The following is a 22,798-nucleotide window of genomic DNA, read 5'->3' on the forward strand; positions in this document are numbered from 1 at the left end:
CCAAGCAACTATGCCTCTGTAGTGAGAATATACTTTCCCTTTTATTTATCTGTTTTGCAATCAATCATATACATTGCTAAAAGACACTAAACTCCTCAGTTTAGGTACCACATGTTGAAACACTGTAGCTCAGAGATTACCTGATAAACCTGGATATTGCTTGTAATTCTCATGTAGAAATGGATTTGCTAATGTGGAAGTAGGAACCGAATTTTTGAAGTTAAACAGTATTACCACTGTAGTGAAGTCTGCTGAGCACCTTTTCTAGAAAAGTTCAATAGTAGTTTTCTAACATAAATGTTGATATCCATTTTGAAATTAAAAATTATAAATATCCATAATATATAGAAAAACACGCAAGTGATTAAAATAACTACTTAAAGTGAATGACACTTTAATTACTAAAATATAATATTAATTTCCAAATTTTATTGACCATCTTCAAAATGGTAGTAAAATAGAATATTTATGATTTTTCCAATGTTAATACTCATTTGACATCCAGCAACATTTGGAAAGAAATATTTTTATCTTAAAATATTTAATTATTTTTAATGATAAAGAATCTCAAATATATTTATATCAAAATCAAATAACTAGACTCACTCAACTGTTATTTATGTTTAAAGGAGTAAAAATCCTCACATACTATTTCCTTAAAATTAAAAATAAAAGGTTTTTTTTAAGTTCACGAGTTATTTTATGATTAGAATGATAGAATATACTGATGGTAATTTAAGTGATAATTATATTTAATTCACTCTGCAAGCATTCAGTTTACTAAATATTTTAAGTCAGTGAAGTCTGATTTCTCTTTGTTTTGTTTCAGCTCTGCAAACATGTTTTAATTTGAAATATACCATAATAATATAAAGTGATTTTACAGATGTAGGGATAGAAAAGTTATAAATTTTGCACTTAGTTTAATACTATGAAATATAGTTATTATAATTTATGGAGCTATTTATATATTGTAGTAATACTTTGATCTATAGAAATGAATATAATGAGAATACATCAGGCATTCATACTCCTGTAAATGTTAGACAAAAACCCTACACAGACTACAGAAAACCAGAGCCATATTTCATTGCTGAGCAAAAAAAATGGTTAAGATTTTAATTAATCTGAATTAATGTGTGTGGTGTCAAGTACACACCAATTTACAAAAGACAAAACAGAGAAAAAGGACAAATATTTGTGTCTATTTTATACAGTTGACACAGTGAAAGAATAGCATCTCTGATACAATAAATAACATCAACCAATACTGACCTTTTATAGCTTGTCTTTGTGTGGTGTGGATTGTTTAACACTATAAATACAATTTTTAAAATTATTATATACCTTGTATTAGATTGACATTATATCGGCAGCGTCAACAAGAACTTTACAGCAACTTAGTCTCTCAAAATTTATGCATATTACATTTTCCAGAACTTGAAAATTAGAATTTGAGTATTGATTAGTCATAAGTATAGAATGAGTGTGTTTGACATAGGGTTTTGTTATATAGATATTCGTATAACATATGATTTAAAAACTATCAAGATAAAAATGATATTTGGAGTATTAATAAGTGCATACCATCTGACTATATTTTTATAAGTCTCTCATTTGTTCTACTTATGGTACTCACTGCATGTAATGATGTTCCCATAACTAGCCCCATAGTGATCCTTCTCATTCATGGCTTTGGTTTTGCTTAGATGAGACTGGAATTGTGTCACTTAATTTTGGAACATGGTTCAGAAATGCAGTTGTATGAGAATTCTAAGTGCTTGTGAGAACACTCAAGGAAAACAAGAGCCTGGTTACCTCAAGATATTCAAAACACAGAATTGTCATAGAATGTGTTTTTGCACTCCCCCAGGTGCAGTAGATAGGAGTGATTTTATTTCAGATTATACATTATTACCTGCTGTTATTATTCAATTAAAATTTTAAACTATCCTTTATATGCATTGATGGAAAAACATGGTTTTGTCACATGAGGCTTGGCCTTGTGACTGTATACAGCCTGAACACATGAGAACTTTACTCATGTGACCTTATTAACCATCACAATATAAATTATCTAAGGCACTGAACAAAGTAAGCTATTACATGAGTCCACCTAATTTACAGGCTACATTCTCCCAGGTCCCATAGTCTTTAGAGTGGTGACAAGTGACACCTAAATAGGAACCTGAAGTCAACTAGAAGATAAGAGTGTGGAGATCCTCATAGAAGAAAGAAGATAAAAACGATAGTGCAGAAAGCAGATAGGACTTTGCCTCATGCTGAGCTTGTGCATCGTTTTTAAAGAAAGGAGTACAGGTATTAAAATCACAATTATTTTCTTGCTTGTAAATTATTCATGATTATAATCCCTGATTTTCAGATGAGGAACTTGAGATGAAGGATTATGGACAGAATTTCAAAGAATATTGAAAATGAACATAAACCAGGAAAAGATCCCCATTCAATTTTGGGTCACTTGGGCATTGATTTGGAGAAAGATCAAGATACTTATAAGAAGGATAGTAATCATTAAGAAGAGATGTCTAATTCATTGAATGAATATAAACTGGATGACCAAATTTGTAAATTGGTAAAAGAGGCAAAAAAGTCTTTCCTAAGTCAGGCAAAATTGAAAGTAAAAACAGTGCCAGCAACAACCATGCCATGACGACTACTTTAATGCCCTTTCTGCAGCCACCATTAGATATGTATTCTCCATTGCCTGAAGATGACACTAAAAAATGGGATGAGGGATATAACAACCAATCTAATCTTGAATTCCCTCCACTTCCCAATGAGGACTTAGGAGAGCCTATGAAAATGCTTAAGTTTACATCCTAGACAAGTTAAGACAATGCAGTGATAAGAAATCACTTGCCAGTTCCTCTCTGGCATCATGAGCTGTACTTGATATTTCCAGTGCAATTTCAACAAAATCAAGGTCTTTACCAAGAATTAGATTTTACTAAAGGCTTCTGCTTTCTATGGACCTATTAACCCTTCTTAATTTCTTCAGTGCTAATACAGTTTGCAGATGAATCCTACAGAAAGCTACAACAACAGGGACTAAGAGATGACCCTGTAAATATCAAAACAGCTGGTTTTGATAATACAAATGAAGTTTGCCAAGGCATAATCAGACCTCAGAAAGAGAGACACAGGAAATGTTGTGGACTTTCTGAAGATAGATAGAAATATGGAAACCTAAGTACATAGAGTAAAATTATCTGCTTTACAATCCTATGCTGTTCAAAGAAAAAAGTCAGCAAAATGCTTCAATTGCAGTCCACCTGGCCACTTAAAGAACAGTGTAAATTGTTCTTACAATAAAGGAATGCTCAGATCAATGAGTGCCTGGCTTATGCCCTAAATGAAGGAAAGGAAACATTGGGCTGAGGAATGCCAGTCTAAATAGGATAAGATGGGACAATACATTGCTTAGCAACAATAACAATACATGTCAACAATAGGATTATTAATTGAGAGGCCCCCATCAGTTCCTGTAAAATTAGAGTGTTTAAACCCAAGAACAATGACATTCATGTAAGTTTCAGATTGTAAATCTATTATTTTGTTACAAGCTGCTACTTAAGGAAAGGCTGCTATTGATATTCCTTACCCTAAAGATATTGCCATTTCCCCTTCAATGTCTTTTTAAGTTTCCCACAAAGAAACGAGGACGTATACTTCCTGAAACAGTTGGAATTTTATTGAGTTCCAGTGGTTTATCCATGAAAGGAATCATAGTTAACACAGGAGTCATTAAAGAAGATTATATAGGAGAAATTGCAGTCATGATCATAGTGCCCACTGATTGGCAATTTAAAGCAGAAGAAAATATTGAACAATTATTATGATTGCCTTATGTAGTCCCTTCATGAAAAACTATACTTTGTGAAGGATGATTTTGTAGTACAGATAAAACTACAGCTTTAAGCACTTTACTGAAGAAAAAATGAAAAACCTATTGGATTTAAAAATGAAAGGAAAAACTTTTACAGGATTAATTGATTCTTGAGCTAATGTGTCTACTATACCCATAGAAGAATGGTCATCCAAGTGGCCTATTATGAGGTAAATTCAACTCTAACTATGGACCTATGAGCAGTAAATGAAAGGAAAATACAATAAAAAGGTCCAGGAGACATAATGGCAGTCCCACAGCCAGTTACTAATGTTGCAACAAATCTTGGTAGGGAGAAACTTTCTACAACAAACTAAGGCAGAGATCTGTATTCCCACTTCTTTTTTTAATTTTTTTAATTTTAATTTTAAGTAGCTTGTTTTACATGTTAATCCCAGTTCCCTCTCCCTCCCCTCCTCCCCCATCCCCCAAATCCCCCAGCCTCCCACCCTATTGCCAATTCCTTCCACATAGGGGATTTCTAGAGTCTGTTATTTCACTCAGGGTAGGGTCCAGGCACTCCCCTAAGAGTCCAGGCTGAGAGAGCATCCCTCTTTGTGCTATGGACACACAATGTCTGTTTGTATTCCAGGGATAAACACTGATCCACTGCTCAGGGCCCCATAGGTTGCCCAGGCCTCTTCCCTGACACTCACAGGGGGTCCGGATCAGTCCCATGCTGGACTCGCCTCTGTCCGTCTGAGGTCCAAGAGTTCTCCCCTGTTCAGATCAGCTGTCTCTTCTGGTTTTGCCAGCCCATTATTTGCCAATTTGCTCATTGCTCCTCTCTCTCTGTCACTGGGTTCCTTTTGTTCAGTTCAGTGTTTAACTGTGCCTCTGCTTCCATCAGTCACTGGATGAAGGCTCCAGGATGGTTATAGACATCAAGTTCATTATCAGGAATGGGCAATCGAGGCGGTCTCTACACTATTGCTTAGCTTGCCAATTGGTGTCATCCCTTTAGATCACTAGAGGTCACACTGGTGCCTGATCTGTCTTCTAACCTATCATTCCCTCTTCCCCTTATCCTCATGCCCCCACTCAAACTTCCTGTTGCCAACTTGTACAACCACTTTGGAAAGCAGTATGGAGATTCCTCAGGAAAATGGGAATCAATCTACAACAAGACCCAGCAATTCCACTCTTAGGCAAATATCCAAATGAGGCAAATTCATAAAACAAGGGCATCTGCTCCACTATGTTCATAGCAGCATTATTTGTAATAGCAGAACCTGGAAGTAACCTAGATGCCCATCAACTGAAGAGTGGATAGTGAAAATGTGGTACATTTACACAATGGAGTATTACTCAGCAGAAAAAACAATGGAATCTTGAAATTCTCAGGTTAATGGATAGCACTGGAAGAAACCATCCTGAGTGAGGTAACCCAGTCACAAAAAGAGAAACATGGTGTATACTCACGCATATATGGATTTTAGACATGGATCAGGAGAGTACCAGTCTGCACTTCCACTGATAGAGAGTCTGGGAAACAGGAAAGAACCTAAAAGATATGCATAGTACCCAAGAGAAGAGAAATGAGGCAAGATCCTCTGAACAGATTTGGAACACGATGAGGGGCAGGGGAAAGTGGGAGCTGGGAAGAAGAGAAGGGGATAAGAGGAAGAGAGACTGTATTCCCACTTCTAATGCTGTCTAGTCTTCATGAATGTATTGACTATGGAAACAATGGCATATGAAAAACCAAATGGACCAGGAAGTGTTTCAAGGGACTTTTGAACCTATATTCCCACATGACAAAATCATAAAACTGGATTGGGTTTCTCATAGGGGCCATTAAAAAATAGCACCTACAAAATTACACAGAAATCTAGTGAGCCTGTCTGGACATCTCAATGCCCCCTTTCTAAAGAAAAGTTGTAGGCTCTTTACCAGTTAGTCAGAGAACAATTGGAGAATGGGCACAAAGAACCTCTCTTGCTTTTGCAATGGAGATTGATGACTGACTTACAGAATGTTAATGCCACCATGTGGCCAATGAGAACTTTACAGACTGCTTTACCTATGCCCACAGCTATTCAGACAGATTAGCCTTCAATAATTTTTTTTCTAAAAGATTGCTTTTGTAATATACATAATCATCTTGATGGTAAGGTGCATTTTACCTTTTCTGATCCCTTACTAAATCATAAATAATCTCAGTTTTGATATCACTGGGCCACACCATATCAAGGCATTAAAACTCCTCTATTATGTGTCAATACAATGTAGGAAAAGTTTTAGAGCCTGTGTGGCAGGCCTTCCCTCAGGCTTATATTATACATTATATGAATGATATCCTCTATTAGCTAACTTCAAAGAGGAAGAGCAATACTCCATAGATGAAGAGACTCAGGATATGCACCATAAAAATGGACTTATCATTGCACACGAAAGAGTACAAAGATCAGAAACTGCAATATTTGGTACAACTGGTTACTAGAACAACTTTAAGACACACCAAAAAGAGTCCATTAGACAATTTTAAAAACACTTAATGACTTTCAGGAATTAGTAGAGATCCTTAATTGGCTATGTATCACTTTAGAAATACCTAATTATATATTAACCAATCTACCTAAAACTTTAGAAGAAGAGATGGTGTTCTATAGCCCTTGCATATTACCATGAGAGGTAAAAGAAGAACTACAGCTCTTTGAATCCAGACTTAACAGGACATTTGTGTATACTGTGAATACTCCACTTCCTTTAAACTTACTTATTTTCCCCAGTAAATTGTCTGCCGCATGTGTTATTCATTTACACCACAAGGGTCATAAAATACTAACTTCTTAGCGTACTCTTCTTGCTCAGTTAATGAAGCAGGTGAAGACAGTGTGTCAGAATTATATGGATTAAATCCAGTCTGTATTACACTTCTTTTAACTAACAACAGTTTTTCAGAGCAATTCAGGATTCTATGGATTTAAATTTCATTTTCAGATTGCCATGGAAGTTTAGGAAATCATTATCCAGTAGGTAAACAATGGGATTCTTTATATGAATTCATTTTGGGATTACAAAATTATCCTAACCTTCTCTCATTTTACACAAAGATATTTATTTTATTGATGGCTCATCTAAAGTGTAGAGGAGAGATCCATGGTCCAGATATTCTGAATTTTCTTGAAGTGAACCTAAATCACCAGAGAATGCTTCTGCGGCATACTTTTCTTTTACACAAACTTTTGCTGTTACAAGAGCGCCTACTTCTATAAAACAGACAATGGACAGACAATAACAATAAAAATAATAACTTTTGTAAAGAATATAGTATTACTCATATTACCAGCATACCTTATCCTCAAGGACAGGATATAATTGAAAGAGCACATAGGTACATTAAAATAACAATTATTTAAAGTATTTTAGAAGGTCAGCATCAAGGAATTTTCTTGCATTTTATATACTCTTCATTTTTAAAAGTTGCCTTGACTAGCCGGGCGGTGGTGGCACACACCTTTAATCCCATCACTCGGGAGACAGAGGCAGGCGGATCTCTGTGAGTTCGAGGCCAGGCTGGACCAACAGCCTCCAAAACAATACAGAGAAGAAACCCTGTCTGGTAAATACCAAAAAAAAGTTGTCTTGACTAATGCTTAGGGTGTCAGCTGGGATCATCCTTATGAAACCAGCTTAGGAATCTTCCAGACCTCTGAACGTAGACGCCAGTTTGGAGGTCTGGTTATCCTATGGGGCCTCTGGTAGTGTATCCCTAGTACATGAATGGACTTTGGGAGCCCTCTCCACATAGAGAGATGCTCCCTCAGCCTAGATTCAGAGGGGTGGGTCTAGGCCCTGCTCCAAATGATATGACAGACTTTGAAGATTCAACCCATGAAAGAACTCACTCTCCCTGGGGAGGAGAAAGGGGGCGAAACAGGGGGCTTAGTGGGGGGCAGGGTAGGAGTGGAGGGTGAGGCAATTGGGATTGACATGTAAAACAAGATTGTTTCTAATTTAAATTACAAAACTAAAAGATTTGTCTCAAGGTGATATATGTTTGAGAACTCAAGAACATTGCTCCACAGACCATTGAACTACCTTAGGTATCCCTGTGTAGTTTAAGCATCTGTAATTACAGATGGATCCACTGAAACATTATGAAATTCTCTTTAGCTCCACAAGTCCTAGGCCATCAAGGACATTGGCAGAGGGCAAGGAGACAATAGTGGTTACCAGAAAGATAGCAAACCTACCACTAAAGTTAAAAAGGGCATATAAATCATGTCAAAAGTCACATCTGCAAGTCTGAGACCAAGTTTAGGCGCTATGCACCAAGTGGTGACATTACTTTACTAATGACTCTTTGTTTATAACTGAACCTTGGGACCATAAGAGACTGACTCATCCATCTGAAGAAGAGAAAGGATTAGTTTTTCATGGGATTTGAATCACTGCACATTTGCATAGACCCTTATAACATGTGTATTTCCATTAAAGATGAATGTGTACTTACTTTCTTCAAGAAAACATAACCAATAATCATATGGGTCACTTTTAAGCTATTCTCTAGATTTTTCTGATCAATATAATAATGTAACTAATAGTACTGGATGTCGTATGGATCTCTGTTATACTCAGAGTATAACACATAATGTTTTATTTTAGCTAGTCTAATATTATTCATTGTGTTTTCAATTTGTTTGCTTATAGGATACTCATGCATCAAGTGACAATTAGATTTCTCTATAATATCTCAAATCAAAATCACTCTAGATATTCTACTATTGAAAAATTAAAGGGGGCAGCATGTCAGAACTCAGTTTAAGGATGGAGCTAGGGGAATTTTGAGTGTTTGCATTATAATTCCAAGGAAGAAAACAAGAGTCTTGTGGCCTCAGTTTCTTCAAAATACAGAATTGTTCTTGGAATGTGCTTTTGTTTTACTTCAGATTACTCATTATTGCTTGCTGTTGTTATTCAATTAAATATTCAAACTATCATTTATATGCCCCTATGGAAAAAAGTTTTTGCCATGTGTGGCTTGTTCTTGTGATTGTACATGACTTGAACTCATGAGAACATTGCTCATGTAACAGCTCTTAACACTCAAGAGTATAAATGGTCTGAGGAACTGAATGAATTTGGATATTGCACGAAACTTCAGTCAACCTCAGTTATAAACTCCATTCTCCCAGGTCCCACCTCCTCCAGAGCAGTAACAATGTAAAGCTAATAGAATTATTTGTAATTGTACCTCAGGTATTATATTTTTGTCAAAACATCAAACTCCTGTTTGTACCCAGGAGATTTAATGATTTATTTAATACTACTTAAGAACACACAAGCTGATTTTTAAATAGGTATTCATACCGTCATAAATCCATCCAGCAGACCTGAGTCAGGTTTTGGGGGTGCCTGCAACCGTTCCATTGACCACTTTTCAATGATGGAGGAGACTTGGGTATTCTCTGTATTTAGTATTCTGAACCCTGTCATATTTACACCGCTGTATCTGTAGGGCTCCACATCAAGAGCAAAGAGGTCCTAAAACAGAAAATGTCCTTCTGTTATCAAAGTAGATTATTCACAAGAATACAGTGCTGAAATAATCACTTTCTATTTTCCTTAGAAAACTTACAAAGTATACCTCAAGTCATGTCAAGCATCACAAATCAATTAGATACAAATCAACAACCCTCATGTTCAGACAAGGCAAATGTGTATACTTTGCACATGAACAAAGATCTACTGATTACATTATAATTTAAGCAACAGAATAACACAATTTTTTTCTGTAACATACATTCAATATTTCTAATCTTTCTTTTGTTAAGTAGACTTGGGCGTTATATTTCATGTAACAGCAATTTTCTTTAACAGAAGTATTTTTTCTTTGTCCTAATTCTTAACAAGTAAGTCACATTTTAGATTTGTTTTGTTTGGGTTTGTTTCTTTTGCTTTACTTTTTGCTTTTACTATGGAGGAGCCAATTATGAAATAGTGCTCTAAATATTAGAAATTACATGAAAGATGAGAAAAAATTGTTAATATCACTAATCTTGTTACTTTAGGCAATTTGTAGTATCTTTATTATATGACCCATCTGGGGCCTTACCATAATAAATATTGTTTCTCTTGAAATCTCAAATCCTTACATCATGAAAATTCATGTTCTGCCTATCAGTTTTTCTGGCAGATGTGAGGGCAAATCTATCAGTGAAGCTATATGTTATCATATGGACACACATCATACGATAGTTGCATCCACGTTCTAATTTCCATAAGGAAACTTTTAGCTCATCCTATACATCCTGAAATCCAAGCCACATGAATGTTACTGATTCTGTGCACATTTTGCTTCCTATTCACACTGTTATACATTCTAGAGGGAAGGTATAAAATCCATTGGAAAGCAGTTGGGGTTGTCCTGAGTTGTACACTTTACTGCAGAGGAATCTTTGCAATTTTAGTATTCAATTTATGTGATCTATCCAAAGAGATGTGATATGCCTTACTGAAGATGGAAATTATTAATGTATGGCAATATATGCCAAGATAGAAAATACTTAAAATGATGAGCGAATTTGGAATTTGAAGTTACAAATAAATGAGCTACTTGGTGAGTTTTTTTGTGAATGACATTTCACATAGCAATAATGATCTGAGTTGTAATGTGGCTCAAACCACTTTACACAAAATATGGAGGCTTAGCATACTGAGTATTTTAAGATGAAGGAAACAGAAATGTATAGAAGCATACAGTTATTCTCTAACCCTCTCTCAACTTTTCCAGAGTGAGGCCATAAAAGGAAAAAAATTCCTTTAGTCTACATCCTATGAAAATAGGATATGAGAGCCTCTTTCATTTCTACCACACACATTGTCTCACTGTTGGAGTGACACTCCCAGACAGGGAACCGTTCAGAATGCAGAAACTCATGGCTACTCAAGGTGCTTAAAATAAGTGATTTCTGACTGTTTAGTGCTAAACATCTCTAAGTCTCACAGAACATAAAGGAAGAGAAATCAGAAATATCAGAATGTGAAGATAGAGTAAGGGTTTGTGAAAATGTTAGCTTCAAGTTATGACACACTCATTGCAATCATGATCTCAGAAACTGTGGTTGCCTACACTGGGCCTACATAACATTCAAACTGTCAGCAGGCAATCATAAACATGAAACACTGGGCCCTACTCTTCCTGTAGAACTATTGGTTACGATGGATTCTAAGGGACAAATAATCATTGCTTTTAATTGAGTATGAAACAGTGAGCTTACCAGGCCCCAGTGGAGAGTTTCCCTCACTGACACTCAAATGTTCCTAATTAAATTCCATAGGTCACAAGACAAGGTAAAGAGATACAAAAATGGAAAAGTGACCTACATTGAAAAGGGCAGGGCATGACAGAGGTAGGAAGGAAATCAGAGAGGCTAGTAGCAAGAATAAACAAAACACTATAAACATTTGTGAATTTTTCAAAGAATAAATTTAATTAATTTTTAAAAAGGTGGAAGGAAGTCTTTCTTTCCAGCAGATTTCCACCCAATATTTGAAAGTTCTTCATTTATAGGAGAATCTGAATAAACAGGTTTTTATATAATTTACCTAATTAGCTATTGCTAGATGATACCATATTTTTATCCTATTATATTACTCTTATGTACACTTCAGCAAACCATAACATAATTAACAGAGATCCCATTCTCCTTGTTACCACCATGTCAGTTACAACATACACTCAATGAATACATATACTCTTGTCCAGTCACTTCTGCTCGGATGGATCTCAACCATGTACTTTGTAACATAAGGAAATCTGTCCCATATTCCTCCACATACATTTGTCTTTAAAGAATGGCAAGCATATTGATAAAGCCTTGGGGATTCAAAAATTAGTAGAAATATGAGTAAGAAAATATAAAGCATGATTCATTCCTATGACAATATTGACTGAAATAACTTTGATTGAAAAAGAGCATTTCAGCCGGGCGGTGGTGGCACATGCCTTTAATCCCAGCACTTGGGAGGCAGAGACAGGCGGATCTCTGTGAGTTCCAGGCTGGGCTGGACCGAGAACCTCGAAAACAATACAGAGAAACCCTGTCTCGTAAAAACCAAAAAAAAAAAAAAAAAAAAAAAAAGAGCATTTATAAAAGATACACAGAGCAAAGAAAATGGGAAATTTGGGTTATAATTAAAGAAGTACAGACCATTAGTTATAGCCTAATTAGTTATAAATATCATAAAATGATTGTTTTATTCTTTCCTTAAATATGATATATAATTTTTCAACATTTTATAATTATGTTGAATCAAGTTGTAATAGCACTTTGCAGAACTGTGTGATAAGGAAAGATAACAATTCCATCTTCTCCAAGTTTCTTATAAACTGTGAAAATCATCAAGGAATAGGTGATGCAGCAATATAGCAGATCCAGTCTTGGTGCTTGTATGTGACATATAGGAAACTGTGCAAAGAACTCTGCCCAGAGTAATCATTGTCTCCAGAATTTTCGTCACTAGAAGTCCAATGCGCTATCCATTGCGCCACAGAGCCACATTGTCTCCAGAATTTTAATAATGGCTAAAGCCAAAAAAAGTAACTTCAACATTTTAGAATAAATAGGAAGAACACAGACTGTGTTATTATCAATGGAATAGAAAGAAATTCTACTATAGAAGCTATACTGAAAAGAAGAAAACATAAGAATTTATGGATGATATAGAATAAATATTAACTAAAGATCTGGGTGAAAGCAAAGAGCAATTGGTTTGTGAAATAATTAATATTTAATGTTATGAATTTATAGCAACATCACAATATTTAGAATATAACTGTAACAGCCATGAAAATAGAGCACGTGCATTTTAGTCATTATTTAAGCAAAGGTGATAATTGATCATGAAAGATATGACAAATTAAAGGCCAAAAGTTATCAGTATAGACACTGAAAATGCAAAGGAAAGGATTAGTGAAAGAGATAGAAAACTACATCACAAGAGAAATCAGAACTATAAACTATAGAGAAAAGGAAATACAAGTGAATAAGGGCCTTGAGATGCACACATATAATCCTAGCAATCACAAGACACTGGTAGGATTGCAAGCTCAAATACATCCTGGGCTATATAGCAATACAGCAAAAAGGAAAAAGAAAAATAATGAAGTAGGGAAGGGGCACAAAAGGGATTTCAAATAAGAACCATTCATAAAACAGTAAATACATCCTTTCATGCATAATAAAGAAAGTTTCTTGGGTATTTGAAGACAAACTATAAAGGTAGCATACAATTTTCTTATTGCATATTAAATAATATTGTCCTAAAATTACTAAAAATTGGCAATTTAGTCAACTGATAGGGCAATTAGGAAGCCTTATATCAAAAACGCACCCAAAGTCAGACAACAAACAAAGAACAGAAGTAAGAGCATGACACATTATGGTGGCCTAAATCATTTTTTTGTGGGGAGGCTAATTTTAAAATCAACAATGCCCTTAAAGTCTCTGGAGCCACATAAACAGACACAAATCATTTTCCAGCGATAACTGAAATAATATTTCTAAACCATCAGCTTCCCCTTAAGTGTTATTAGTTCTGTCATGTGATTCCTTTCAGGTTGAATCAAAATAATACAATGTAAAAATATGTTATTTATTATATTACTTCTCACTCAAAAACACATTTTCCACCCTTTTAAGAGACATAAAATAAGTAGCATTATTTTTATGTTGTAATAAAGTACTTACCAGTGTGGTAAATATATAATGATAATATTCTGTCATCATTCCCATAGCTAATGCCTAAGAGGTAAAGAAATAAAAGAAACAAAACAATTAACATTGAATGTGTACATAATTTGAAACACATTATTTCAGTATGAAAGGTAAAGATAGAACATGCGATTTGATAAATAACCTCAATTTCTCATGGTACATAAAGTTGCATCATACTGAATTTTCCCACTAGTAAAAAAATTTAGTTGTTATTAAAGGAATTTTTGAACTAATTCTTTTGACAGCAAAGCTATTTCTTGAATGTTGGCAATGGTCAGGCTGATAGCTTTTCATTTTGACAGCATTAAAATTGATGTAAAACTTGATATTAGCACATTTGTTCCTTATATTTGTAATGTATTCACTACAAATTTCCTAGTGATTGGTGTCTTTTTATTTGATTGACTTTTTGAGAAATTAGTAGAAAGAACTGCACAGACAATGTAACGTGGCACCGCTTCTCAGCACCTTAGGTAGAGACATAATACTGATGAACAAAACATAAATCATAATTTGTAAACTATGGATAATTAACAGAATATATTTATCTTCATCCAAAGATCACATGAAAATTACTTTTTTTCCATTTTCTACAGCTCTTGTCAACTTTTGACTGTCAATGATCTTAGATCAAGTTCTTTTTGTATTTAAATTTCCAGTGATAAGTACTATGTCTGTCTTTTGCACCATAAAAATGTAAGAGAAATGAATAATAACTGACTGTGAGAACTGAAAACCCATGCACTTTTTTTAGCTGAAGGAGAAGCTCTTATTTGAAATAAAGCATTCTTATCTAATAGTCTCCCCCACAGTACTAACTACGAAAAAGTAATTTGCTAAGTAGCCTTTACACCTAGAACCTGTGTGCAGTGATCAAGAAAGCTTCATAGACATAGGTAACCATTCAACAACTAAGAAGAATAAAATTTATAATTTTAATAAGTCATTCAATTAAAAAAGTGATAGTCAATTCAAAAAAATAGTTCACATACAATAATTAATGCTTGGCAATCAAAGTATTGAATAGAAAAAATAATTTAGGGAAAAATCACTGATTTCTATTTCTTGAATTAATAACAGTTCTATAATCTTATAACTTCTAGTCAAGTTTTTTTTATTATCACTTTTTATTTTAATTTTAAATAGCTTGTTTTACATATCAATCCCAGTTCCCTCTCCCTTCCTTTCTCCCGCACTCCCCATCCTCCCCAGCCTCCCACCCTATTGTCAATTCCTTCCACATAAGGGATATCTAGAGTCTGTCATTTTCCTCAGGGTAGTTAACTTAAGGAAAATAATGTGATATTTTTCTCACTAAGCATTTACATTATCTGTTACAGTAAATAATGTTTGTTTCCAACAAAATGGGCAGAAGCCTTTTCATCTTCATAATTAATCAATGGTTTGTTTCTAAAAACATTAGCTAAAAATGCAGAAATGGATAAAAATAAATTATACAAGGATATCATTAATAATAATAAAGTATATCAAATGTTAAATCAAGAGTATTGAATATTTAAACTATAAAAACTTCATAATGTAGGTTCACCTGTTAAATGCACTAAGGAAAACAGGGCATAACAAAGATAAATAAATCTCCCAATAGAGTAAACATGAATCTATCTCTAGCATGTGGAGTCTAACAATGATTAAAAGACAGTTGGAGACACTAAATGTGAGAATAAAGTAACTAGAGTCTACAAACACTAGGGAAACACTCATGAGAACTGTCTAGGATAAATGTATAGAGATTTACATAATACAATATGTATACTTATAAGTTGCAGTTGTGGGTGTATTTGCATTCACTTTTGCATTTTTGTCCAAGATAAAGGTATTTATTTCACATTCTCTGATCTTAACTTTGAATTCCTTGCTATGGTTTTCCTGTTGGATAAAATGTCCTCCTGAGGCTTTACTTCAGAGCATCTTGACTTTGCCCTAGGGAATTCTCTGTCAGAAATCTGAACAGAGGTAGAATTTTCTGTTACTAAGGCATGGCCATCAATTAATGCAGGAAAATTGCCTTGCAGGAAACCTAGTCAGGCCTAAGCTTCACTCCCTTTTAAAGATTTTAGGCAAAAATTGCAATTAAATTGAATAAATGCTTATTTTTTTCAAAAATAACAAGGTTAAATTAACTTAGGCCATCATTTTCTGGTTTTCTGGTGCTTATATGGAGCATTCTTTCTGAAAGCTCATCTACTTTTGCTGTTTAGCTCTCAATATGTATCTTTGATAGTCCTACATCAGCTGATGTTGAATAATCTCAGAAACACACATACATCCCAACACACTACATCCTCTTCTTAGTTTGATTTCCATGTTCTGATAAACACCATGACCAAATACAATATGGTGGAGGAAAGGGTTTTATTTGTAGCAGCAGTTTTCAGCCCATGGGTTGTAGCACTGAAGAACAATGGGGAAAAAGCAGATTTTTATATTATGATCCATAAGAGTAGGAAAATTACAGTTATGAAACAGCAACGAAAAGAATTCTGTGCTTGGAGGTTGCCACAACATGATGAACTATATTAAAGTGTCTCAGCATTAGGAAGGTTGAGAATCATAGTCCTAGAGTTATATTCCATCACTGAGGGAAGTCAGGGCAGGAATTGGAGGCAGGAATTGCAGCAGAGATCATAGAGAATCAATGCTTCCTGTGATCTCTGGTGTACTCCCAGCTAGCTTTTTTAAACAACCCAGAACCCCTTGCCCAGGAATAGCACCGCCTACAGTTGTTTGGGCCCTTTTCCCATCTATCAGAAATCAAGAAAATGGCACAGAAGCCAATTAATGGAGACAATTTCCTTATCTATAATCTTTCTTGTACAAATAAAGCCTGTCTGTAGGTCAGAGAATGTAGCTTGCCACTAGCTAACCCCCGAGGTTTGGAGGTCATCTTTACTGAGTATATTTAAATAATATTTGGGGTTTGTCTTCATTTACAAACAGAGCAGTGTTTATTAAGAAAATACATAAAATAATGGATATACCTAAAAGAAGGCAGAATGCACTCTGTTATTGGAGGTTTTCTCATCTTTGAGACAGCAAGCACAAATCGGTTAGATCTTAAATGAAAACACCTTGCTTGTTGAAAGTTCAGAGAAAAGATACAAGCTCATTTTCTGTATTGAAAATAAGAGAAGACCTCTTTTCTAAATGTGATCAGGTATTGTTTGGAAAGCATGTGAAAAACCCCCACTTTTCTTTTAGTGTTTGTTCCATCATTACATTCATAATGAAACAAATCAAAAACCAAAGACAAGCATAATCCCTCATATACTTTGTCACCCACATATAAAGCTAGAGCAATATCTAAATCAATGAAATATTTCACTGCAGTAAAACCAACACTCATACTGGAATATTGAACAAACATGTGCTTAATAAATTAGCAGTGTTATAGCAAGCATTTGTTAATGGTGGTTAAATTTAATGGAACATAATTTGACATCTGAATCTTCACAATTCTATACTACAGGTTTTTTTAATCCTGCAAGCATTGGCTCAATATTTTATAAGATTGAAAGACAAAAACAAAAATTTGAGTTCAAATTCACACTTGCCTCAATGAATGCATGTTGTTCTGCATTTAGTCTCAAGTACCAGCCCCTCAATTATAAGGGAGACTACTAAGTAATTCCACACTATAAATTAAAGTAGGATTATATAGTGTTGACATAGTGTTATTTTACTGACAAACTGAGGGGTTTTGAAGTTTCCTTTTTCTTTCTAAGGCTTTATAGGAATGAATGCAGAGAACATCACTTGGCTGGGTGCTGATTTTTCTGCACTTTCCTTGCTAGTACCTGCTTTTCAAGTTACTCAGTCTCTCAAAGATTAGACTGAGATAGCCCAGTTTCTTTGGTTGTGGGGATTAGAAAGAACACATATGTAGAAGATTAGATAAAACATAGAGGCTAATTTTGTTTCATGTTTGTCTGTTTTATCCTACTGGTTGGGTATTTTATTCATGAATATTTTTCCCTCATTCCAAGAAAAAAAGAAAAATTAACTTCTGTCACAATTATCAACAATTGAAACTAGATTCAAAATTTCAATGTTTTGAAGACCTTCAATATTCATAATACATTTTTTCTAATATAAAACATCTGAATGTAATTGTCAGATTTTCTTTCATAAAATCACACTGAGTTCTCTGATTATTTTTTTAATGATTTAACACTAAAATTACCTTTAAACTTTGTTTAGAGAACATTTTACAAGGAAAATGAGAATTTAAGTAACTTAAAGATTACCTGCTTTAATATGCCAGCTGCCATCTCATGACTGCAGTCAAAGATCACGTGGAACTCTTTGCCTCTTTTCATTTCTTTCAGCAAAGGCTTTGCATCCCTTGTATCAGCTGGCAACTGACGGATTTTAAGTCGAAGATTGTATCTGGATGGAGCTTTGATGAGCTCTTGCAAACGAATGAGACCTTTAATTAAAAAGAAAAAAAACAGTAGAAGCAAATAAGAGTAGCTCATAGAATAACGAAATGTAAGCTGAAGTGTGAATTATCTTGGTCACGTGTAGGTGCTTTGATGCAGATCATTGTACTAGAATTGGAATTCCTTTCTTCTTATCTGTTCTTTTTTTCTTTTATACAGTGTTTTATTTTGTCATTTAGTCTTTGTTATTTGTATCAAGTATGTCCTATCCCCTCCTACTCTTCATTCTTACATCTGTAAAAAATACCTATATATTTCTTTCACTGTCTTTCAACTTTCTATAAAGAATTAGTTTGATGAAAATTATTACCCTTGTAGAAAAAAGAAAAATTTGTAAGTATTTAATGTGCCCTGTTTCTCTGTTCTTTAAGTATATGTGCAAGTTACATAATTATATTTGGTAACAAGGATGGAAACAAACTCTGCAACTAAAACCGACTCTGTGTTCCAGTAACCTGCCAGATCATGAGAATAAAAACAATTTTTTAATTTAACTAATCATATTTTTAAAACTATTTTTATTTACATCATAAAGGCAATGCCATCATAAACAATATTATTATGCATGTTGCTGGAAATCCAAAGAACTACCAAAATATAAAAGATAATAATAAAACAAAACTTCTAAAAATCTCTCATTTTTACAAATCTAAATATCTATGCAACCCATAATACGTAAATGCAAAGAAATCAGATACTAGCCTTGACTGGATACAAATAATTTACTCAGTCTATTCATTTTAAAAGATTATGTTGTAATTGAATCCAAAGTCTACTCTAGCTTGGGTGGTAGGTTTGGTTCTGGATTCAACAATCAGCCATTTGTGTAGCATTGCATAAGGCTGTGAGCTCTAGTAGGATAGCACTGTATATGGATTAATATATAAAACACAAAAAGAAGCTTGCCCAATTTGGCCTACAACAAACAACAATTTGCTATTGTTGTTATATTTGTCAACACGGACAATATCAGATATTTTTAAATTCATTCTTGGAATATATTTTTCACTGATTTGGAGAGTAAAAAGCTAATCTCAAAACTTTAAAGAACATTTTGGGAGACTGGCATGTTAACAAAGGGGAAAAAGGAGCTATCAAGTTACAGATTAATTCAACAATTGGGATTGAAAAAGTTCAGCTAGATTTAGACATTTTCAGAAGAATGGTGCTTGCCAAGGTGATCCTAAATATAAAGCCTGCCAAGCATTTTTAAGTCTTTTAAAAGCTCATGTGGATAGTTCATTGAGCCATCAGGTATGACAAATGTTTACTTATTCTCTTCACACATATACATCCCTGCTGGCATTAGTGGAACAGATTTCAGCTTGCCAGTTTCCCTGGGGAATGATACTGAAGAGTGAAAAAAATAAATCACTGCTGCTAGTAGGAGCTGCCAGCTCTTACATAAGAATTTGAGTGAAATGTTGTCTTCAATTATTCCTTTGACATGTGTTTTGTGCATGATTTCTGTATGGAAGACACTGTTTTGTAAATAAATATAATCATTGAATAATCATTTTTATCTAGTCTTTCACTGCAACTGATAGAGGTGACAAAAGCATTACTATATAAATGTAATTTCTATTGAGTTTTCACCCTTAAGGACTTGAATAAAAATGTCCCAGTATTTCCATAAGAAAGAAAGAATCTGGAGAGCAGTTTGAAAGTCAAGTGGAATCATTGTTTTATATTCTCACTTTCAGAAACCTTCTATATCAGGTGGCTGGATTGTAAGTCTTCAATTCCTCTATCACATGATATAATTTCTCATCTTCCCTTATCTTCTATTTTTCCTTGTCTTGCCCTTTTCCTAATTTTTAACAGAAATTCTTTTCATTTTTTTTTTGAGACAGGATTTCTCTGTATTGCTTTGGAGGCTGTCCTGGAAGTCGCTCTGTAGACCAAGCTGGACTCGAACTCACAGAGATCCGCCTGCCTCTGCCTCTGGAGTGTTGGGATTAAAGGCATCCTCCACCAATGCCTGGCCAGAAATTATTTTCTAAATTCTAATATTTGGAATATCTTGGATAAATGGGAGAGGACTAACACTCTACCTAATCCAAATGTACTTCCCCTTTACACCTTACAACATGGTAACATGCTCTATTTTTTTCTGAAAAGATGTTTTACACAAACCAAATATGTGCAAAAATATGCCTTCTTATAAAAAATCTATAAGATTTATAACATCATTTTTTCTTTGTGTAGGAGAAAAATTTCACAAAGCAGTTGACATAGATTACATATAACCTTGTTTTATATTAATGGATAAATAGAATGACATATCTATTAGATTTAAAGGGATCACTACATTTTACTAAACATATACTTATTAGAAACACTTTGCAAACAAAATATTAGAAATATTGCTTAGCATATTTGGCAAACAATTATTTAATGGCAGAATAGAATTGTAACTCTTTAAAACAGGCTTTTCATTAAATACCTCCTTTCCCCTAAATAATTAGTTTATACAATGATAATAAAAAAACAAAACACTGTGCAGATGAGTTTCTATAATACAACAAAAAGCACTCCATGAAATTTCCTCCTTATTTGGTAGATGAGCTACATTCTGTTACCTCTGAATCTATCACTATATGTGTCAGGTTGTTGGTTTTTTGTCCTATTAGAGACTCTTTTATTTCAGCAGTGGCTGAAATCAAGGTTTGCTTTATCATTTACAGACAATGGTCTGAACTGCTCTTTTCAGACATTGCCATCAATTTAGCTCTTAAGGAGAGGTCGTTTATACACACTCCAGTTGGCACCCTCCTCTACAGAGATCAATCACACCACAACTCATGTAGGCTCATGCTTCCCTAGTCCCAGAAAGGCTGTCCCTAGCTTCAAACTACACCCAGGTATCCATTTCAGCAGCCAAATGAGCTAGAGATTTGCCACCTGGATAAATACCGAGGCCCACTTATCAGATTGGTTAATATGGTCTTTATGCAAGGTAAGATAGACTCCCAACAAATGCATTTTACAATTACTCTGGATTTCATGTTTCATCATCACCCCTTTGTTTAAACTGAGATAAAACAATACACAAAGAGCCAAACATATCATTTTGATGTGTTCTATTTATTAAAATATTTTAGAATACATCAGTGTTTCAAAACAAACTAAATAATATATGTACACCTGTGGTGATATTTGGATTGTGACATAACAAATATTGCTTGTCTGAAGATCAGAGTGTGGAGGTAGCCACACTAGTTAGCCATAGAAGTCAGGCAAAGGTGATACACACCTTTAATTCTAGAAGCCACACTAGTTAGCCATATAGGCCAGGCAGTAGTGACACATATCTTTATCCCATTACTTGGGATACAGAGGCAGATGGAGTTATGTTAGTTCAAGGCCACCCTGAGCTACAGAAAATTGATCGAGTATAAAAGAGAAACAGAACCAAGGGGTCATGGCTCACACTCTAATCCCAGTACTTGGTAGTCATAAGCCTTTAATTCCAGAATTAGGGAGGTGGAAACAGGAATGTATAGGCTATGTGAAAGAGGAATATTAAGGCAGGAGGACACAGGAGCATTCAGTCTGAGGATTCCTATAGACAGGATTGCCCATTTCATTTGAAGATTCCATAGGTAGACGTAACAACTAGTTGTTGCTGGCTGCTCTGCTTCTCTGATCTTTCATCATTTACCCTCATGTCAGACCCCTGGTTTTTATTATTAAGACCAATTAGACTCATGCTACCATACACACATAAAGTAGAATTTAGTATATCTTAATGCTATAAAAATAGGCAAATAAGAAAGGTATCCACTTACAAAAGAGTTATACATACACACATCATATATATATGTATATATACATGAAATGTACAAATACACACACACACACACACACACACACATATATATATATATATATATATATATATATATATATGAAATTCTCTTCTTGGGATAAGTATTATATTCAAAGCAGCAACATAGAAAATAGCTAATTAATATACTTTCTATAAGTTTTTAATTTCCAAATACAGAGGTCCTGACAAATTGTTTCCAAAAACACAGACCTCTAATTTCACTTTTATTGTCAGAATTTGTGACTTTTGCTAGTGGATCCTGTGAGGTATTGTCTAAGATTCCAGAATGTCCTGCCTTGAAAGTCTATTTTACTTAAGTATGGAAGGGTATAATAATGCATTGAAGGTGGGATGCTTCGTGTCATTTTATATTAATAAACTCATCCCTAGAGTGTTAAGACCATGTCAAAGCAGAGGGTTGTCATTCATATCTGCAAAGATAAGGCCCAATGAAAACTACTTGATGTTTATGTAAAGGTATAGGTGAGTTTCCCTGATTGGAAATACTACATGAATCCTTTTACATAGGAACATGAGCACTATCCATAAACATTTTTTGAGAGGAAACTGGGAGTTTGGAGTTTGATTTAGCCATAGGTGCATGTGCATTGGGCTAACAATCTGTGTGGTTTAGTTGTCATTAGCTTTAACAGTGAGTTAAACAACCTTCATTGGATTCTGTGATTCCTACCAAACTTGAGAATGATCTTCACCACACTTGAAGTTAAAAGTTGTGAGAGAAATTAGAGTAATCATAGAGGGCCCTGAACTTCGTATCTCTTGTCAATGAGAGATTTGAAAGAGGACTTTGAACTCTGATAGCTGATTGATAGATAGGCTAAATATAAAACTAAACTGGCACTTCCAGTGTCTG

At 34.4% G+C, this 22,798-nt stretch overlaps 1 protein-coding gene across 8 annotated transcripts in view; it reads right to left on the reverse strand.

The window, feature by feature from the left end:
- Nucleotides 1-22,798, reverse strand: part of Grik2 (glutamate ionotropic receptor kainate type subunit 2) — a 581,876-nt gene that overhangs the window by 310,898 nt on the left and 248,180 nt on the right. For all 8 annotated transcript variants that reach the window (XM_005070409.4, XM_040733252.1, XM_005070410.4 and 5 more), the window contains exons 5-7: nt 17,898-18,079; nt 13,606-13,659; nt 9,224-9,397 (exon numbers count right to left, since the gene is read on the reverse strand). In XM_005070409.4, the coding sequence (XP_005070466.1) occupies nt 9,224-9,397; nt 13,606-13,659; nt 17,898-18,079 (410 nt within the window). The remainder of the gene's footprint in view (nt 1-9,223; nt 9,398-13,605; nt 13,660-17,897; nt 18,080-22,798) is intronic.

The sequence above is a fragment of the Mesocricetus auratus genome, unplaced genomic scaffold, assembly GCF_017639785.1.
Source record: "Mesocricetus auratus isolate SY011 unplaced genomic scaffold, BCM_Maur_2.0 Super-Scaffold_100029, whole genome shotgun sequence".
Classification (NCBI taxonomy): Eukaryota; Metazoa; Chordata; class Mammalia; order Rodentia; family Cricetidae; genus Mesocricetus; species Mesocricetus auratus.